The 17,666-nt window shown below is 48.7% G+C and overlaps 1 protein-coding gene across 3 annotated transcripts in view; it reads right to left on the bottom strand.

Moving 5' to 3' along the window:
• Positions 1-4,528: 4,528 nt before the first annotated feature.
• Positions 4,529-17,666, bottom strand: part of Spred2 (sprouty-related, EVH1 domain containing 2) — a 116,551-nt gene continuing 103,413 nt past the window's right edge. For 2 of the 3 annotated variants that reach the window (XM_013514715.1, XM_013514716.1), the window contains exons 5-6: positions 10,551-10,688; positions 4,529-7,844 (exon numbers count right to left, since the gene is read on the bottom strand). In XM_013514715.1, coding sequence (XP_013370169.1) covers positions 7,170-7,844; positions 10,551-10,688 — 813 coding nt within the window. In that variant the 3' untranslated portion in view covers positions 4,529-7,169. The remainder of the gene's footprint in view (positions 7,845-10,550; positions 10,689-17,666) is intronic. The other variant, XM_005385687.2, reaches the window with a different exon arrangement.

The raw sequence follows: 17,666 nt of genomic DNA, 5'->3' as shown, positions 1-17,666 counted from the left end.
TTGTCTATTTGTTTTCCTGAGAAACTATCTTGTAGATAACAGTATGTAAAACAATAACCATGGATAATTTCCCACAACTTTGTCTGTAATTTGGTAAGCCCCCCCCCATTATTATGTTATCCTTCTTTTACTCTTTAAAATTAAAAAAAAAATTATTATCACTTTTTTATAGCCCTCAAGGCCCTTTGTATGCTGTCCCAGGGGACACTTCTGAGGCTGTGATGACCCTCCTGCATCAAATCCTGCACCTGTCTGCACTAGATTTCTCTTTTCCTCTCTATTCCCGATCCTGCAAAACAAAAAAGGGAGAAATGTGGAGGACTTGGCCAAGGAGTGAACAGTTAAACAACAAGAACTTTAGATTAGTTTAGTGAAGCATGCTGTGTCTGGCTATTGTCCTTCCCCCTTTCCCAGGAAAACTGCCTATGCTTGAGATAGCTCCTTGACCAAACCTCTTTTCTCCTTGCTTTTTTCTCTTATGGAGATATTCTAAATAAAAGCCTGGGAGTTCTCAGCTTTGATGCTACTCCTGAGAGTCTCCCTAATACTGGGTGCTCTTGGGTGAGAAGCCCCTGTGGCCCTCCTCCGTGATGGAACTACATCTTATCTCTGCATAATCTTTTATTCTCTATGTTACCCTCTCACACTTCGCAATGTGGTTCACGGGTTAGGGCTGAGATTAGGACTAGGTCTTGGGCCAGGTTTAGGTTAAGGGTTATGGTTAGGGTTAGAGTTAATCTTTGGTTTGGGGTGGTGCCGAGGTTTGGGTTAGGGCTAGGGCTAGAGCTGGTTTAGAGCTAGGGTTAAGGTTAGAGCTAGGGTTAGGGTTCGAGTTAGGGTTAGGGTTGGTTTAGGTTTAGATTTAGTTTTAGGGCTAGGGCTGGGCTGGGTTTAGGCTAGGACAAGGGTTAGGATTAATGCTGCTTTAAGTGAAAGAGCTAGCATTAGGGTTAAGGATAGGGTTGTGCTAGGTCCTGGGCTAGAGTTAGGGTTCAGGTTAGGATTAGGTCTAGGGCTAGGGTTATGCTAAGCTTAGGTTTAGGTTTTAGGGTTTGGTTTAGGGTCAAGCCTGGAGCCATGGCAAGGGCTATATATAAGTTTAGGTATAGAGGTAGGGCTTTGGTTAGAATTAGGTTTAGGATTAAGTTTAGTGTTAGGTCTAAGGTTTAAAAAAGTAAAACTTCTGGCTCAAAATTTTGTCTGTTTTTTTTTTTCCAGTACCAGGAATTGAACTCAGGACCTTGTGCTGCTGAGCTAAATCCCTAGCCCCTCAAAATTTTGTCTGGCACTCCTCTACCTCTAGAAATGAATGGAAGAATAGGGCATAAAAGATAGTTTGTAACTGCAAACAGCTAGAGCACTTTCAGGGTATAGACTAGATACAATAAATCCATGGGCTGGGGATATAGCTTAGCAGCACAAGTGCCTGCCTGGCAATTGCAAGGTCCTGAATTCGATTCCTGGTAACAAAAAAGAAAATGCAGTTTGCCTGTGCTGTCTGCAATGCCTGCCTCTCTGCAATACTAATTTCCAGAGTGCATGTATATTGGGCCTGTATAGTGAATAGCGATTTGGTTTAAGAAAATGTTTAGTTCTGTTGAACAGCAAGAATTCTGAATGTCTCACTAGCATGAACTCTGGGTTAAATGTCTAATTGATATCACAAATTTGTTCTGCTGTTAACTTTACGGTTAGTGTTAGGGTTGGAGCAAGGCCTAGAACGGGGGCTAGGGTTAGTGTTCGGCTTAGATTTGGGTTAAGGTTAAATTTAGGGTTAGAGGTTAGGGTTAAGGTTATTGTGAGGCTAGGGCTAGGGTTAGCTTTTATGTTAGTGTTACCTCTAGGATTAGGGATATGGTTAGAGTTTTGATTATGTTTAGGGGTAGAACTAGCAGTAGGTCTCCGTTAAGTTTTAGTATAGGGTTTAGTATTAGCTTAGGGCTGTAGCTTGGGTTTATGTTAGCATTAAGCTTGAGGTTAGCGGTAGCTGTTAGGGTTAGGGTTAGTGTTAAGGCTAGGGTTAGGCCTAGGGTTAGGGTGAAGAGTAGGACTAGGGTTGGTTTAATGTTAATTTTTTTTTTTTTTTTTTTTTTAATTTGTTGTACTGGCTTGAAGCGCTTGTGCCGCTGAGCTATATCTCCGGCTTAGTGTTAATGTTAAGATTTATGGTACAGAGCTCTACGTTGGGGCACAGACTAGATTTAGGGACTAAAGAATGGCTGTGCTCTATGTATGGAATATTCATCTTCAATAATGATTTTCAGAGTGCCTGTATTGCAGGCCTTGATAGTGATTTGGCCAAAAATGTGCTGTTCTGTTCAGTTGAAAATCAGAAGACTATGGTTTTCTGAATGTCTCTTTAGCATGAACTGTTAGAAGACTAACTGGTATCACAGATTTGTTCTGCAGTTTGTTTTTGTTGTCTTTTTGAGACAGGGTCTCACCATGTAGTTCAGGCTGAACTTGAGCTCACTTTGTAGCCCCGGTTGGCCTCAAACTCGCCACAATCCTCCTGCCTCAGCCTGACAAGTGCTGGGATTACAGGTGTGCGCCACCATGCCTGGTTTGTTCTACAGTTTTAAATAAAGGTTGCAGACTCAGATTTTTCTTAGTACTCTTGTTCCCACACAAGTAAATGTTTATGGTTAGGGGCTAGGGTTAGTTTTAATGTTAGGGCTAGGATAGGGTTAGTGTTAGGGCAGCTAGGGTTATGGCTAAGGCTGGGGCTGGGGCTGGGGCTGGGGCTGGGGCTGGGGCTAGGCCCAGGCCCAGGCCCAGCTCCAGCTCCAGGCCCTGGTCTTTTTAGGTTTACAGGTAGGGCTATGGCTATGGCTATGGCTATATCAAGGCTTAGGGTTAGGTTTAGGATTAGCGTTGGGTTAGAGTAAGGAATAGGGCTACTATTATGGTTAGGGTTAGGGCAAGGCTAGGCCTAGGGTTAAACCTAGGGCTAGGGCTGGGCTAAGGTTAGTGTTTGCTCAGGGTTGGCCTTACATTTAGGGTTAGGGCTTGGGCTAGGCTTGGGTTAGGGTTAGCTTAGGTTTAGGGTTAGGGCTAGGGTGAGGGTTAGGGTCAGGATTTAGGTGTATAGCTAGTGCTAAGGCTAGGGCTAGAGTTAGCTCTAGGGCTATGTCTAGTGTCAGTGTCAGGGTAGGGCTAGTGCTAGGTTTAAGATTACAGAAATAGGTTGCAGACTTGAACTTTTCTCGGCCTTCCTCTACCTCTAGAAGGTGCAGGTAGCCACAGATAGCTGGAGGTCTGCACTTGGGTATACTCTAGACTCAGGGAACCGACTCTGGCTGTCCTCAGTGTTACGTCTGCCTATCTTATGTGCCGGCACGTCTGGGTGTCTCTTGTCTAATTGGCCTTTTCGTGTGGCAACAGCTGGACTTGGTTTGCTAACAGTTACACCTGTGGAAACTCAGAAAGGGATAGACGCTTACCCAAGGGCTTGGCCAGTAACAGCAGAGATTGTCCAGTGACCTGGTTGAGTTACACCGTTTTCTGCACTACTTTTCTTACATGAAAATCTCAAGGAACCTTCCTTTTGCAGAGGGTTAAAGATGACGTGGGTAGCGGTTCCTGGAGTAGCACACATGAAATCAAACACAAGCTATTCCTGAGGCAGCCTGAGGGTGGGGCAGGGCCGCAGAGGTGGAACAGCAGCACTGAGGAAGTTCTTGTAAGGACCTGGGATCTCTAGCCGGCCAGCGTGGCTCAGTCCCTGCCTCCCTGACTGTGGGTTACCTCAATCACCCCTTCTGGGCTTCAGCCCGTATCAAACAAGGGTAATTAGGAGACAGGCAAGGGTCATTTCAAGTCCTCCCCGCAAAGCCAGCTCTGGAGAAGCCCTCCGTTTCCCTCCCGCTGCCGAACGCCCAGCACCCTTCTTCGCTTTTCATCTTCGCCAGCAGCTTGGAAGTGTTGTCCTTCTGGGGAAAGAGTTCAAACTAAGACGTAGGGGCCTCTATCTATACTTCTTTTTGTTAGGACCCTACTTGGTTCTCTAAACAAGGAGCTGAAGACTTTGCCTCAGTGACCTTGAGAAGACCCCATCCTTTATTTCCTCCGGGAAATAAAGCAGCTTCTGCGCACCGAGCCCGTTTGGAAAGGAGAGTGAGCCAAGAGGGTGCTCTGAGGAGCGCAAGGGTCACGCAGGCCGAACAATTGTCTTCTGTGAGAAACTGACTTCCAAACTACACACACCCCCCGGAGGTCCAGCAGGAACTGGTGGAAAACAACCCAGAGGAAGCGCAGCTGTTCCCTCTGAGGAGCACTTGGGGGGAAGGCTGGCCTAGGAAGAGGGGGTGTTCCCTGGGTGGCGACACACGCAGCATTCCTTTCACTTGAGGCATCTGCGCCTAAGGAGCTCCACTCTCCCCTGGAGAATATGACACAATCAGAGGCGGGAAGGGCCTCACAAAAACAGACCGGTGTCTCTGCACACATCCTTCTGCAAAGGAATTCCCAAGTCGGCCAAGGCTCCACCGCCACTGTCTCCGGTCACACAAATACCCAACACCAGCGATCTGGTAGGATGTGTTTGTATTTACATGGTACATCTTAAAGCAATGGCTACATTGGTCATACATATTAGAAACCATAAAAAAAAGTTAAGAACTAAAATGTACATCATACACTTGTATATATATTTTTTACACAGAGGTAAAAAGGCTTATTATAAAAAAATCAATACAACAGGGGTTTTAGTATACAGGTAAAGAATGAATTATGCTTCAGGCACTTTCATTTGTTAATGTGAGCAAATAGCTTGGGGGGGGGAGGGTCACTGGGGGAAGCCTCCGAACAGAAAATCTTTTGGTTAATGTTTGTTACCACAGATACAAAAATAAAATCTGAATAATTTCTCTCAAATGATTGATGTCAGTATGGCAAAGCTGACTGGGAAAATACTACACGCTGTTCAGCATCAGTGTGGCGATCAGAGAGACGTATTTACATAGATGTCCCCATGCCTGTCTTTGTGCCCCGAACCTCTGCCTTCGAACACCGAAGTATTCAACGAGTAAGATTTGCCAGCATAATTCTTAAAAAAGGGTGGGCACCGGCACGGGTCAAGAAGAAGCAACGACCAGAGAGAGGTGACGAACACAAAGCCGCCGGGATGTGTGTGTTTTCAGTGAAATAAATAGGGGCACTTAACTGAGGTCTGAGGAAGCCTACGTTAGTGTTGTGCTTTGTAGAGAGGTGACCTTAGAGAAAGGCCCTGAGGAGAAACCTCAGGCTATGGGGGCAGATGGTCTCTCCGCAGCGTCAGAGGCTGGTTGAGGGTTTTCGCGATGTTCTTCTGGCAGGGAAGGGTCCTTTCCTTCCACTGATCCAGGCGGACTGCTCTCTCTCTGCTCCTTTTCCACACTGGAAAGCCCCAACCAGTCATCCCAACAAATGAAAATGTCTACCAACTAACTCCTAAGCACAGTGGGTATTTACACGGATGATCTGTCTAAAGAAGCGGGGTGGGCTCTCAAGGCGAGCTGCAAACACTCCCGGGAAGGTAAGCATGGCTAGCATTTTCCCAGTGAGACTGGTAGACTGTAAGAAAGTCCCTTTCCTTGAAGACTGATGTCCCGTGTGCAATAGAGAAGGGGTGGGGGAAGGGAGGTGAGGAGACCGGGCCACGCCTTCAGCTGGCAACTACCACGGGAAGACTGGTGGGGAGAAGAGCCAGCTTCGGCAAGCCTGTCCCCTGTGGGCCCGACGAGGTTCTGATTGTACTATGCTAGGTACAAGTAATTATTCTTCACGTTTCTTCTTTCTTCAATAAGAAGATTTGGCTATTCCTTGCAATATGTTAGAAAAATACTCTTTTCCAGCTAACTAGAAGCCTCCTACATGGCAAGGCAACAGGTAGAACCAATCGGCTGACCTAACGATCTACGCACCCAAAGTGGCAAGTCTGGGTGTTGCAGGAGAAAGACACTTAGGCATCAGAAGGGTTTTTACATATGGCCTTGTTTTTTCCCAAGTATAAATGAAGAATTTGGTGATGTGAAATTGAGTCCAAAACGAAAACAAAATACAGAATCCTACAAACAAAACATGCAAACCACCACTCTTCAAATTTATGACATTTAAAATTCCCCCTGGTTTATATAAAACAGTGGCGGGGCAGGAAGGGGGAGGGGGGAAAGCTCCTATAGTTTTATTCACCACAACCTTAAGTGTTTTCCAACAAGAGCTTGTGTGCAGAACACTGGTTGGTGTTTGAAGACACAACCTGGTTTGCAAAACAATAAGCAAAATTTCTGACCTCATTCGCATCTTATTCTACTATTGCTAAGTTTTGTTTTTTTTTTGTTTTTTGTTTTTTTGTTTTTTTAAACAGTGGTGGCAACACAATTTTAAAAAGTTCTATTTTATGGGTAAGCGGGGAGGCTCACAGGAGCCTGAAATCCCCTTTCTAGCCCTGGTCCACGAGGATATGACGCAGTTTAAGGAATTTTTCCTGATTCTCACAAGTTAATCTGAAGTTAAGGCTCAATTCTCATCATTTTACAGGTGAATGTTTTGCATCAGTGAATAAATCCAACAGATAGGGGGCAGAAATATGTAGATGGCCTAAAGATAGAACTGTAGCTTACATGGGCAAGCTGGCTTTAGACAAGTTAGAGCGGTATTGATTCATGGTGCGGGATTGTTGACAGCTCACCTCCTATACATAATAACTGACTGCAGGTTAGAATACTGCTGGTAGGGTTTGTTCCATCGCTCTGACATCACATCTCCGCAGGAACAGGCAGGCCCACCCGAGAGAAAGATCCTCTTCGGTGCTCTCGGGAAAAGCAACTACAAAACCCACCAAAAATCAGCAGTTTGCACCACAGACCCTTCTGAACTGGAAGAGACAGGAGAGGAGAGACAGGAAAATCAACACATGGGTAAGACAGCTAGTTTGAGTACAGGCTGGTAATAATACACGAGCGTCTATGCAGAAGGTTCCTTTCCTTAGAACACTGAGTGAGCGTGTGTGGGGGTGGTGGCAGACGGTGGTGCCAGGGAGGGGAGAGTCCACCGGGAGGGTTCCTAGGCTGGAACGGTGCCTCTCCTCGCCCCTGGAGTAGAAGGGAGCAGGAAGAAGACGAGCGTATGTAAGAGACAACACGCTTCCTTGTGGCTGTGGATGCAGGAGGGAAGGAGGGGAAACTGAGTCAGGCGGCCGCTTTGTGCTTCCCGCCGCAGCACCTGCACATCACCCCGCAGTGGTAGCAGGCCCGAAGGGGCAGGTAACAGCACATACAAGGGGCCAGGAAAGACAAGGCAATAAGAGCCATCCACCGGAGGCAAAACTTCTCGTCGCTGGTGTCGCACGAGCAAGGGTCTGTATAGTCTCCCTCGGGGTCCGACATACAGTGATAGAGCATGCTGTCCGCACACCACATACAGCTCACGCGGCGGATGCAAGTTCTGGCGGAGTCGGGCGCGTCCTGACAGTGGCCCCGCCGGTTCTCCTCCAGGTTGAACATGTCCCTGCAGTACACGCAGCGCGAGCGCTCGCCGTCCTCCTTCCTCCGCCGGGACTTGCCCCGGGCCGGCTGCGTCTTGATCACGCTGCCCCCGCGGCCTTTGGGGTCCTCGGCGAGGCCGAAGTCCGAGGAGTCCACGTAGGGGTAGTTGTAGTCGTGCTTGGGGACCTCGCCCTTGGCGAAGCGCACGTAGGAGTCCGCGTCCTCCGAGGTGTCCAGGTACTTGCCCCGGACGGGCGCGTGCCTGTAGTCCTCGTAGCCCGTCATCCAGATCTTCTCCCTGGGGTTGATGCGCACGATCTCCTCGTCGTCGTCCGGGAAGCTCACCTGCGGGTAGGGCCTCGGCATCCGCTGCCCCGCCCGGGGAAAAACCGCATGCTGCTTTACAGCAGTGGCAACACAGGCACGCACGCACGCACGCACGCACGCACGCGCGCGCGCGCCACCCCCAAGCTCCTCCCCGCAGTGCGCCAGAATGTATCTTCTAAACCCTACCTTGAAGAAGCCCTTTTTGTGACTATTTTGTTGGTTAACGATGAATTTCACCTACCTGGCCCACACTGTGGACCGAAGCCAGGGCCTTTGAAGCAACCTACCTCTTCAGCCCTTTAAAAAGTTTATTTTTTATTTTTCATTTTCAGACAGGGTCTCATTCAATCACTAAGCTGCTCGACTTAAACTTGCCTAGGACTCCCCCTGCCCCCAGGTGGATGTACTTCCAGTTGGGTCTCAGCCCCTCACAGGGTCAGGAAATGAGCTGGATGGGTCGCATCACACTTTCCCTCTTTGCTGCCGTGGCCCTGTACACACAGGGAAGTGCGCAGGGGCTTGGAAAGATCACAAGGACTCTGTTCCGAAGCCCAACACTCCCGGATCAACAGGCAGAACCGGACCTTGCTCCTCAGATTCCCTCAATCCTCCCTGAGGGAGCTGTGCCTCAGAGCAACCTGTGCTGGTTCCAAACAGCTCACAGTAGTTTCGCTGTTTCTATACAGGGTGGCTCGGGGCTTTGTGAGAGCCTTACCCTGAACTTTCCATCTTCCTGAGTGCTGGGATGATAGGTATGCGCCACTATGCCTGGCTGTTGCTGCATTTTTTTAAAAAGACTATAGAATAAGAATACTCTGCTGGGCCTGGTGGTGCACAGCAGTAGTCCTAGCACTGGGGAGGCTGAGGCAGGAGGATCACTGCGAGTTCAAGGCCAGTGTGGGCTACACAGTGAACTAAATGCCAGCCTGAACTACACAGTGAGACCCTGTCTCAAGGAAAAAAAAAAAGTAATACTGAGTACATCAGATATTGTAAGGTAAGTTCTGACTTATGAAACTTCACTGTGTGTGTACACGGTGTTCACAATGGGTCATGACATAAGATGTATTCTGCACTTTGGATCACAAGGGCAGTAGGGGATACTAGGAACTGCAGCGTGTAAATATACGCAAGGCTCTCCTTATGATTCTGCTGGGAAGGCAGGATGTACAGATAGGAGAAGGCTAAGAGCGAAGGCTTGGGCAGCTGGCAGAGCGAGTGTGAATCCCGCTAGGCTCTCCACGTAGATAGACCAGAGCTGCCCTTGCTATGGCAACCTTCAAACCTAAGCTCCCCTGCGCCTCGGGGTGAGAGTTTTCTCTGCCGTTACTCCTAGTTCACAGCGGTGCGGCTTACCCTGCCTCGCCCAGGGCGTCACCTCCGTGGTACAGACTGACACTTCCCACCTTTGAAGGCCCCTGGGCATGAAGGTCTCTCAGTGGTCAAGAGCACAGCTCAGGAGCGACCCGCTGCAGTCAGACGTGGACTGCACAACTTATTAGCAGGTCACCGAGTTTCCCCCTGTGCCAACTGCACGGGCAGCGGTGAGAATGCAAGGCAACAGCCCACGCGCTGGGGGCGCTCAGTGCCGGACACACAGACGCAGAGGCCTGCTGCCGTCACGTGGCTGTAACCCTGCTGTAGGGCTGGTCACACCACTTGCCCATGGCTTCCCTCCGAGTCGTGTGCTCTTGGAAGGCAGGGCCAGGTCTCATTTGTTTTGCCCAATTGATTTGCTCCGTTTTCCCCATTGGATTTTCTGGAAGAATTTAAAGTAAATGGGGCTTTCCTAATATTTTATATCTTCTAAAGAAAGTCAAAAAGCCAGTTCCCATGTACAGCTACTACGGTGTGATTTTTAACTTGTTTATTTTTTGTCTTTTTGAGACAGGGTCTCACTGTGCGGTTCAGGCTGGCCTTGAGCTCACTTTGTAGCAACTTGAAACGATCCTCCTACCTCAGCCTCGCGAGTACTGGGATTACAGGTGTGCACCAAAATGCCTGGTTGTGTGATTTTTTAAAAAGAGTATTTTAAATATCACAATTAAGTGATCTTTTAAAAAAACGAGCCAAACAAATCTAGCTGTATGTTAAAAAACAAGATGAAACAGCTCAGTGCCCCCATCGCCCTCCATGGGCACTACCCATGGCCCTCGATTTGGGAACCCACTGCACAAAGCAGTTGCTCAGAGAATATTTATTGAATTATTTACTGAATGCCAGACTTGAGCTCTGTCTCCCTGACCAAGACTGGGTAGGCAGTCTGTACAGCCTGTGGGCTTGAGACAAATACGCAGCTTTTTTTTTTTTTTTTTTGGTCAGTACTAGGGATTGAACCCAAGGCTTTCACACTAAACTATATCCCTACCCCTTTTTTATGCTTTAATTTGACACAGAGTTTCCCTAAATTGCTCAGGTACGACTCAAACTTGTACCTTTCTGCCTCAGCCTCCCAGAGAACTGAGATAGTGGGGGGGCAATCATGCCAGGCTTCAATCTAAATTTGTGCAAGCCAGGAAGCCCTCCCAACAGAGGAACAGAGGCAACACAGCGCTCTGGCTGAGGACAGACAGATCTCAATCTTGTTCTTCCAGGCACCCCATGTGTCTATAACTTCTTCCACGGATGCAGGTTGCCCACAACGTGCTTCCTGGGGTGATCTGGGAGGCATGGAGAGGGGTGGGGCACAAAGCAGGGAGCTACAGGGCCTAGTCAAGGGCATCTGGCTGAGGAGGACGGCACGAGGCGGGGGCTCACCTGGTCGAGGTGGTAATGGTCTGGGGGGTACGGGTCGAGGGTATAAATCCTCCGATGCTCACAGGATGTGGGAGAGGAGATTGTCCGTGTAGGCTGCTCCCTCTTCTGAGAGGAATTAGAAGAACTGTCCGTGGCTGTCTGTTTAGAGGAAAGTAACCAAAGAGTAATTAAAAATTTAAAACAATTAAAAGAGTGATTACAAAACACTAAGCCGGGGGCTTGCTTCGTAGCACACTCCTGGAACTCCAGCTGCTTGGGAGGTTCGGGCAGGAGGATGGGAAGTTCAAGACCAGCCTGGGCAACTTATTGACATCTTGTCTCAGAAGAAAAACTTAAAAGTAATAAAAAAGGTGGGGCTATCGCTCAGCACTCTTTGGATTTTATCCTCAGTACTACAAAGCAAAGCAAAACCACACCATGCCTAACACGCACTGTTCCCGTACCATGGATTTCCCAATTGCAGTTTCTCGTGGGACCTCACAGCCTTGGGTTTATCCTGTCACTGCGGGACGGCTCAATGGGTGGAAGAGCTTGCCGCCAGGCTTGGGAAAGCTGGGCTTGTTTTCTCAGATGTGGGAGCAACGTGGGCTGCAGGACCAGGACCCAATACAGCAGGTCCCCACTGGTGTGGCCCTGCTGAGCAGCCCTATGGCAAGCAGGGGGGATGCATGGATGTGAAAATAAAGCCCACATCCAGTGTGTGTGAGGCAATCCCAGCCTGGGAAGGTTTCAGAGAACACCTCTGGGGTCTCATGGGTCCCGGCTCGTTGGGGCCGCAGACAAGTCTTGGAGGCCACTTTAAACTAGAAGTGGGGTGCATGATTGCACAGAAGAATGAGGGTCATGAATGGCAGTGTGGTCTGTGGCTGTGGGGAGAATACAGGCAGGCAGCCTCTGCCACAGGGGGCCACCCAGGTGCTCCACACCCCGAGACTCCATGAACAGGCCAGATGACCCCTGGCCCGGTGCTGGTCACACCACAATCCTCTGGTCCCCTCTCAGAGCGGGTTCTGTGAAATGCAGCTGGAAACCACCTTAAAGCCAGGGGTACCCAGCACCCCACCTAATCTTCTGCTTCATTAGAGTGACAGATCATCTCCCAAACCCCACCCCAGCAGAGACAACAGATGAACAGAAAAGACTTCTCTCCGGGGTGCTGGGGATAGAACCCCAGGCCTTATGCATGACAGCTCCACCACTCAGCTGCATCCCCAGCCCAGGTTTTTCTTGGTACTTAGGTGTCTTGTTTCTGGCAGATCTAAAGAAACACTTCCTTGGCCCTTGTTTCCTACTCTGACAATCTCATTTCTCTCATTTTCCAATCTACCTCTTTTTATTTACTTATTCATTGTTATCTTTTTTATTCTAAATGTTTTTGTCAGTTGTCGGAAACACTAAAGACATCCATATTCCTATTATACGACAGAACCACCGTTTTTTTTCCTCTGATGCCAAGGGTTCGGCCCAAGGCCTAGCACACACTAGGATGAGCACTGAGGGGAGCTACAGCCCCATCCCTTCTCATTTTTTAAAATTATGAGATAGGGTCTTGCTAAGTTGCTCAGGCTGACCTTGAATTTGTGATTCCCCTGTCTCAGCCTCTCGAGCAGCTGTGATTAGAGGTCCGGCTTCTACTATTAATTTTTAAAACTTGGTAGAGAAGTGCACCATCTCTTTGGGAACCTGTCCCATCTGGATTTTCCTCTACTTGTTTGGGTCATGTGATTGTGATTCGGGCTGCTACCTGCTTCAGTCCTCTAATCCACAGCGATCAATTCCAATACGAACCCACGGTCCTCCTGGATGCCATCCAGAGAGGCCGGGGAAGCTGCTGCCTCCACCTGTGATGTCAAGATCCAAGGGCCTCACAAGCCTGGAATTCTGGGTAAGGTGCAGGGAAAGAAGTTTTTTGAGGGGGCCTGGGGATTTAGCTCAGTGGCACAGCGCCTGCCTGGCAAGTGCGAGGTCATGAGTTCGATTCCCGGTACCGGAAAAAACAAAAACAAACAAACAAAGATTTTTGAGGATGAGGCGAAGGAGAACACATTGTATCACCCAGCTACATTCCAGCCCCAAGGAGCTCAGATTATGTGACTGCTCAGGGTGCCAGGCAGGCCCAAGCCATAGTCCAGCGAGACTCTCACCTGGGCCCGGCAGGTGACAGTTTCCACATTACACACCAGCACGGGAGACTGAGCAGTGGGCGACTGAGCAGTGGGCTCCCACCCACGGCAGCAGGAAGCCACTGGCAGAACTGGGACTGACACGCAGCGCCCTCTCCCGGCCCCAGGCCCAGCAGGACTTCTGCCTTCAGGTGAACCCACTTCCAATTCCTAGCCTGTGCAGTGTTCTGCTGAGATTAGCACAAGTGCAGCGTCTGCAAGTGGGAAGGTGTACCGTGCTTTACATCAGCCCAGTAGGTAGGGGGATGACGTCTCCCAGAGCCAAAGGTTTCTAAAGATCTCAATAAATAGCTTTTGGGGGCTGGGGATATAGCTCAGTGGTACAGCACCTGCCTGGCAAGCAAAAGGTCCTGAGTTCGATTCCCAGCCTGGCAAGCAAAAGGTCCTGAGTTCGATTCCCAGCACCAAAAAGAAAAAAAAAAATACCTTTTGAATGAGAACACAAGGGCTCTTCAGGGTGATTCAAATCTCAAGTTAAATTCCTGACTGACTTCCACATCACAGTCAGAGGTTAGACGTTACCGTGGCGCTAAACACACCAGCACTTAGTTCCCAGAAGGCCAGCTAACACATCACGGTCACCTCCATATTAGTCATCCGTTCGCCCCAGTCCACCCTGTCTTCTGTGACCCATGCTTGGGCTAACAGTGTGTAGGAAGTCATTCTGAGAAATGAGGCACAGCAGTTTTCCCAGACTCACCAGCCACTCCCCCACCTTTGGTGCTCTCGTCCCTCACCCCACCCCAGCTCTGGTGGCCTCTTCCCACTACAGTCAAGTGCAAAGCTCTCACGGGTTCAGTGTCAGTGGACGTGAGAAGCCCATGTGTGGCACCTTCACCCAAGGCTAGGGCTAAGTCTCCCTCTGGCCACATGTACCTTGGAACTGGCTCTCCCTGGGGTCCGCATACACACATGAGCAAGCAAGACTCTCAGACATCTTCTGCTATCTGTATGAGCAAATGCCACCTCCCAATCTAGCAATTCAGCCGTATGGCTTTGGTCTATAACCAGAAGGCTCCAAGGCAGGGTGGTATGGCAGAGGGGCACTGTAAAGCAGAACTAGTTCATGGCAAGCAGAAGACAGCAAAAGCAAGCAAGCAAGCAAGCAAGCGTAACAGCTCTTTTTGCCCCTTTCAGCTTATCCAGGCTGCTCAGGGCAGGTAGCAGCACTCCTTTAATTCTAGTGCCTATTATCCTAGCACTGCACCACGAATCAATTCCAGCATCACACACTGTAGATCCAGCCACCGCTGACAAAGCCCCACCTATGACTGCATGAGGCTCTGAGGGGCCATGTAGACTCACACCATAATATTGTGTGATCCTGATCAAGTGAATCTCTTAACTCCAGTTTCCACAACTATAAAATGGGGCTAAAGTCTTCCACATAGTTCCTGCAAAAATGAAATGAGATTTAAAATGCCAGTTCCCAAACTCTTGGTCACTGATACAAAGGGAAGGTACAGATGCAGAGTACGGAGCTGCACCTGGCTGCTCTTCTTGTAAAACCTCAAGTTTCTTACCAAGTGACTCCAGGTTTTTCTGGGTAAGTCATTTCTCCCCTAAGAGACAGCCTGGTCTCTTTTCAGATATTTAACCATCTTTTTTTTTTTTGGTACCAGGAATCAAACTCAGGACCTTGTGCTTGCCAGGCAGGCACTGTGCTGCTGAGCTATCTCCCTGGCAACCATCTTTTACTTATCCTAGTTTGTCTTTTTGCAGGGCTTTCAATAACATGGAAAAATCAGCAACCTGCTTGTCTCTAGCCTGAGTTCCCGGGCACAGCTTCTAATGATTCTCTCTATTCAGTGTGATGCTTTTGGATAGCTGGAGTGGTTATAAAATTCCACAAGTTCCCTTCTGTTCTAGACTGCTATGAGCTTTTACCAGAAGATGCTGGAGGCCACCACACCCAACTTTTCTGTGCCTGCTGAGATGGGTACGCAATGCCGTTGTTTTATTCTATGAATGTATGAATTCAGCAGTCATCCTTGCTTCCCTGCAAGAGACTCTCCAGGTGTTTTATTGAATTTGTCTTACTAATACTTGACATGAGTTTTTAATGTAAGTACAATTGAGAAACACAGTCAACGTTTCAATTTTTAAACATTATTATCTTATTTTATTTAATTAATTTTTGTCTTTTTGAGATGGGGTCTCACTATGCAGTTCAGGCTGGTCTTGAACTCACTTTGTAGCCCAGGTTAGCCTCGAACTTGCAACAATCCTCCTGCTTCAGCCTCCCGAGTGCTGGTATTACTGGTGTATGCCACCATATTATTTTAAAGACACATTCTCATTACTCTCCCTCAAAATACTCCCTCTTGTTTCAAAAAAACTTATCTAATTTTCTGAACTAGTTCTGGAAGTCTTTTTTCCTGAGTGTCTTTACTGTGCTATTGTAGCTATCTTGATGTCCCGAATCTAATCAAAATATTTACCTTTATGGTCATTTTGACTTTGGGCCAGAGCCCAAAGTCACATGGTGCCACAGCTGAATACGTGGATGAACACACGCTGTAGTGCTTTACAGAAGCCTGCCTTTCTGTGGGATGGCCCTCGGCGGCAGCATTTACTGTATTTTTATGATACCTTGTAAAGACACTCAGAAAAGAGAAGTTCCTGAACTTCTTCCCAAAGTGGCAAGAATGGATAAGTCTTTTCAAAGTGAGGAGAGATAGCTTGAGGGAGATTACTGATGATGTGCCTTTCACTGTAATAATTTTTAAAAATTTTAAACATTTACCATGTTTTGATCATCTCATATTTTGCTTAGAAACTTTACGTATTTCCTACTTTATTTCTATGCGAATTACCTTTGCCTTATTTTGTATCCAGGTTAAGTCAAGTCTTGTAAACTGAGCCAGGCAATGTTTTAGCTTTCTCTATAGTCTGTAACAGTGTAACATGGGAACCAGGGTTTCTTGATCAACCAAGAAGCTGGGTCCCCTTCTTAAGGGGTAGACCTTGGAGTATATGTTGTTTTTTTGTTTTTTAATGGCTACTGCAAAAACTCATGTATTGTGAGTAATAAATAAGCATGGTTACCTGGTTTCTAATACCCTCTGAAAGGTCAGTGAGCAGAGGCAAGACTCTCACTTTTATGCCTTTTTTGGGACTGCGGATTGAACTCAGGGCCTCTGCAGATCTACAAGCCCTGTCCTTATTTTACAGTTTTGTCCAGTTGTACAGGCGAGGCTCAAACTTGCCATCCCCGACCCCTACCCCTGCCTTCCAGAACACTAGGGTTATAGCTGTGCGCCCCCAAGTGGAGCTCCAGGACAAGCCTTTGCGGGAGGCAGAAGGAATAGAGGGTGTGGAAAGAGGACAGAGGAGGAAGCAGGAGTTGGTGGTACTAACGTAACGGTGAGCACTGCCAAGCTTGGACAGCAGAAGATAGAGGATCAGCCTGACACAAGCAGGGAGTAACAAAAATCACAAAATGAAAACAAAACTGCCCCTTCCCTTTGGGGTTTTGGGTTTGAGCCGCCTGTGTTGTGTGACGCGGGCTCAGACAGAACAGGTGACGTGTTACTGGGGAGAAGCTCCTGGCAGCAAGGACAAAGGCAGGCTGGCAGACTCATCCTTGGAGCACAAGCCCCAAGGCGGTAAGGGCCAGGCAGGTTTCCTCAAGCAGGGCACAGGGCGAAGGCGGTGGCACCTTCTTTGGATGGACAGCCCAGGCCAAGATCAGAGGAGGAGGGAGGGACTCCAGTTTATCAGTGAACATCTGATAAAATACTTTAAAATCTAGAGCCAGGCCCAGCTACTTGGGAGGCTGAGGCAGGAGTATTCACAGGATCACAAGTTCCCCACCAGTCTGGACAACTTACCAATAATCTGTCCTCAAAACAGACAAAAAACTTACAACAGACAGACAACTCCAAACAAGTAAGAAGCTAAAGTGCAAAGACACCGGGGCTGAGGCCACTTGGACTCATGAACTGGCAGCTCCCCAACATCGGCGCTGCCTGGTTTGGAGAGGAATTGTTCCGAATGGAGAAAGAGGCCTGGAAGGTTGATTCTTCTTGTAAACCCCACCCTGGCTCCTTCCTACTGCATGCGTCTCTTTGGAACAATGTCTTTTACTCTTTTTCTTTTCCTCTTCTTTGGTACTGGGAATCGAACTCAGGACCTTGTGCTTGCCAGGCAGGCACTTGTGCCGCTGAGCTACATCCCCAGCCAATGTCTTCTACTCCTGCAAGCTTGGCTTCTCTTCTAGGCTTATAGCACGTTCTTAAAGCAGGAGCACACAAGTCTGCTCAGGTGTCCTGGGCCAGGAATGGGCTTCTCTGTTTGGGTCAACGCTTCACCAAGAGGAGCTGGAGGAGGTTGGGAAAGAAAGAAGCGAGGGCCAGATGAGCCGAGGAGCGGGTCTGCTTCAGTTATCCGCCTGGCATGGACGCTCGGCTGTGACCAGGGCTTCCTGTGGCCCCGGGGATGCGCTGGACTGTGTACTTCAGTGACACCAGAGTTTTCAACACAGTGCCCTGGGTTTCCCTGCTCAATCTTTGTTTTTCCTAAAGGGAGCCGGAGTAGAAGCAAGGTAGCTGCAGCTGGCAGGCAAGGCAGGGCCGTGCTGCGCTGTGCCTCGGCTGCTTTCCCTGGGACACCTGGAGCCCGAGGGACACCTGCTTTCCAGCCTTCTCATGCACGATGCTCCTGTGCGGCAGAGACCACAAGAAGGCTGACAATGGCGGTTTCCTTCTCCTTGAGGAGGGAGACAGAGGAACAAACCCACAGCCAGAGAGGAAGGCCAGCAAAGACAGCTATTCCAAGCCCCGTGTCCTGGGGAGCCCAGGGAAGAAATCACACAGCACGAGGAGCCAAGCCTTCTCCACTGGGCCATCTGAGGGGCCAAAAGGGCCTGTGGGTGTTGAACGAGGTACTGGAAATAAAGGTAAGAAATTGCTTAAGGAGCTGGACGTCATGT

This window comes from Chinchilla lanigera, unplaced genomic scaffold, assembly GCF_000276665.1.
Source record: "Chinchilla lanigera isolate Chin_1 unplaced genomic scaffold, ChiLan1.0 scaffold00023, whole genome shotgun sequence".
NCBI lineage: Eukaryota > Metazoa > Chordata > Mammalia > Rodentia > Chinchillidae > Chinchilla > Chinchilla lanigera.
Note: the sequence above shows the minus strand (reverse complement) of the source record. Positions and strands in the feature narration are given on the sequence as shown.